The following is a 2,963-nucleotide window of genomic DNA, read 5'->3' on the forward strand; positions in this document are numbered from 1 at the left end:
GAGGTGCTGGGTCCTCTGGAAGAGCAAACGGCACGCTGAATCCTGAGCCATTTCTTCATCCCCTAAGCAGTAATAGGAAATTCTTTGGCTTCTTCTTTATCAGCTGGCTGTCAAACTTTGGAGAGGGATCTAGGAACTTGCTTATTGTTCATGAGATCAACAGAAGGTCCCATCATATGCTAAAGGTTTAAGCCGCTCCTCCAAACACTTCCCCGTGTCAGCAATACTAACCTTCATAGCAGTATTCCAAAGTAGGTCCTGAGCTAAGCACTTGACCCCGTGTTTGCCCTGCTCATCTTTACAACAGCCCTCCAAGGCAGGGACTCAGTATAGCACTTTACCTACCTCGGCACTACTACTGTACCCAGTCGCTCTCCAAGGAAGTAACTCAGCTTGTTGCGACTTTCCTACTGCCAACACTAAGACATAGAAAGACTAGACCATTTGGTAGAAGTGCTGAGGTTGTAAGTCATTTGAATTCAGGCTCTCTGACTCTAGAACATGGCTGTATTGCCACTCCATGGCTCGTTCAGTGAAGCCTCTGTAACCCCTGTCCCCCAAATCCCACTGTAACCCCTTAGCTCTGTGTGCCACATGTCGTCATACAACACATGTGATTTCGTGTCTTTCTGCCCTCAGCTCCCCACACCTATGCCACAAACAGCTTTGGTATATAATAAAAGAACAAATAAATGAATGAACTTGACTCAAAATGGTCTCTATTACAATTTTCTAGAGAGCTTTAAAGCATACATAAATTATATAACTCTATCTCTGGCATACTCCATGAACAGTTCAGAGATGGAGTCTCAGACTCTATGTTTTTCTTAAGTTAATGAAAGGATGTGGAGATGGCTCAGTCAGTAAATTACTTTCTGTGAAAGCTTGAGAACTTAAGATGGAGCCTCAAACCCACATTTAAAAAAATCTAGATATGATAAATAGCACAATAGCACATGCTTATAAGCCAGTGTTGGGGATGCCCAGTCTCTTGATGAGCTCCAGGCCAATAAGAAATATTGTCTCCAAAAAAATAAATCAAGGTGGACAGCACCTGAGGACCAACAGTCAAGAGTGTCCTCTGCTCTCCTCATGTGTATGAGCATATATGTATTATCACTCACACACATACCTGTGCGCCTGCCCACATATGAACATACATATACATGTCTAAATGCATGCACACACAGTGAGAGCGAAAATAACTTGGGTTTAAGACAACGCTGTGCCAAGGTTTTCCATGCAGTGCCTTCATCAGTCCTGACCATTTCAGGTATATTGATGAGACCAATTTGAAAGCATCCACAGAGAGTCTCTTTCCATCTTGAAATTCTACATAGGATTGAAATCTGCAGAGCCAACTCCTCCTGGGAGAAATCTTGCAAGTGCTTCAGATCTCGAGAACATTATATATTTTAAACAAAATACAGCTGTACATGGGTAGTTTCCCCCACCTCCAAAGAACAAGCAGTCCTCGGCATATAAGTGGGTCATATTCCAAAAATGTATTTGTAAGTGGAGTTGTTTGGAGTTCAGAAATCACTTTCCCACAGAAGTAATATTAGAAAAGAGGGCTCCGTTCCTTTGCCAGAGCACAAAACCTGATTTAGAACACTCTGAAATAGCTTTCAGCTGGGCCACATGGATGGCCATGGGAAATCTGGGACCCACTCACTTAGAACACAGGGATTATGGAAGCATGGTGACTTTGCAGGAAGATGGGCTGTGACAGCATCCGGGACACAGGTATCTTGGCTCTTGTTCCTCTGCCAACATATGCATGATCACACGCGAGCACACACATGCGCGCGCGCGCACACACACACACACACACTACTGTTTTTCCTACAATAGTGCCTACCAATCAGGTTTGTTATAGATGCCCAGTGAGAACCTTGCCATAACTCACTCAAACCAGCCCCTGTCGAGTAGTGGTATATAACCGCTGCTTATTATCTTTTTTTTTTTTTTTTTTGAGGTTGACTAATTCTTTATTTTTATGTACTCAATGAAGCAGTTTTCATTAGACTTTCTCCCAGCGGAAAACAGCATGAAAAGCAGCGTCCACCTGCTCTGCTCAGGGCCTGGGCTCCTCCTGGCCCCTGTGGTGAGGGGGAGGGGTGTATTTCCCCTCTTTAACCAGCGTATCCCGCTGTCGTTTGATTTGACCCAGGCGCTTCATCGTTTTATACCGAAGATAACATTCCTCGAAATCTTCAAATTCTATCTTGCACTCTTTTTTAGCCCGGGTAGCACCGATGCCATGTGAACACTCTATCCACTCTTTTTCGAAAGCATGGCATCGGGAGGGAATCTTGAAGGGCTGCTCAACACTTTGGAATACGAAGTGGCGATCGAGGCTAATGCCCAGCTTTTTCTGCACATCAAAGAAAGGCATGGCACACCACAGAAGTGCCCTTGTAGGCTCCCTGGGCGCAGATCACGACAGCCGGTTTCGGGGAGACACCCTGCTTATTATCTTTATCTGACTTGGCCAACCCCTGTCTCTCTCTCTCTCTCTCTCTCTCTCTCTCTCTCTCTCTCTCTCTCTCTCTCTCTCACACACACACACACACACACACACACACACACACACACACACCAGAAGACCGCCTGCATCTGGCAGACTCCAGAGCCCATAGATAATGCAAGGACAGACTCTGGGTGCTGGGAACACTTCCCTCTTATTCCCTAAGAAGATATGTGATTCTCAAGGAGGAGAACTTGGTGGGATGTAACTGGGAACTGGTTAGGAATTTTTTGGATGCATCAAGTCTTCCCCAATCAGGCTGAGCATCTATGAGATCCCCTATGATTTGGGTGTATGTAAGACCAGAGAAGTTCTGTTCTCAAGCACACACAGGGTAGAGACTCTCTCTGGCTACCACTAAGGGGGCATGCCAGGGGACTGGCTTGCCCTCAGAACTCAAAAGAAGGCAGAATTTGCAATAGTCATACTAAGC

General features: G+C 45.4%; 1 protein-coding gene across 1 annotated transcript; it reads right to left on the minus strand.

The window, feature by feature from the left end:
• Positions 1-1,977: 1,977 nt before the first annotated feature.
• Positions 1,978-2,461, minus strand: LOC130862279 (NADH dehydrogenase [ubiquinone] iron-sulfur protein 5-like). Its single transcript, XM_057751821.1, has one exon. The coding sequence runs from the start codon at positions 2,396-2,398 to the stop codon at positions 2,078-2,080; it is 321 nt and encodes a 106-aa protein (XP_057607804.1). The 5' UTR covers positions 2,399-2,461; the 3' UTR covers positions 1,978-2,077.
• Between the last annotated feature and the right edge of the window lie 502 nt (positions 2,462-2,963).

This window comes from Chionomys nivalis, chromosome 19 (assembly GCF_950005125.1).
Source record: "Chionomys nivalis chromosome 19, mChiNiv1.1, whole genome shotgun sequence".
Lineage (NCBI taxonomy): Eukaryota > Metazoa > Chordata > Mammalia > Rodentia > Cricetidae > Chionomys > Chionomys nivalis.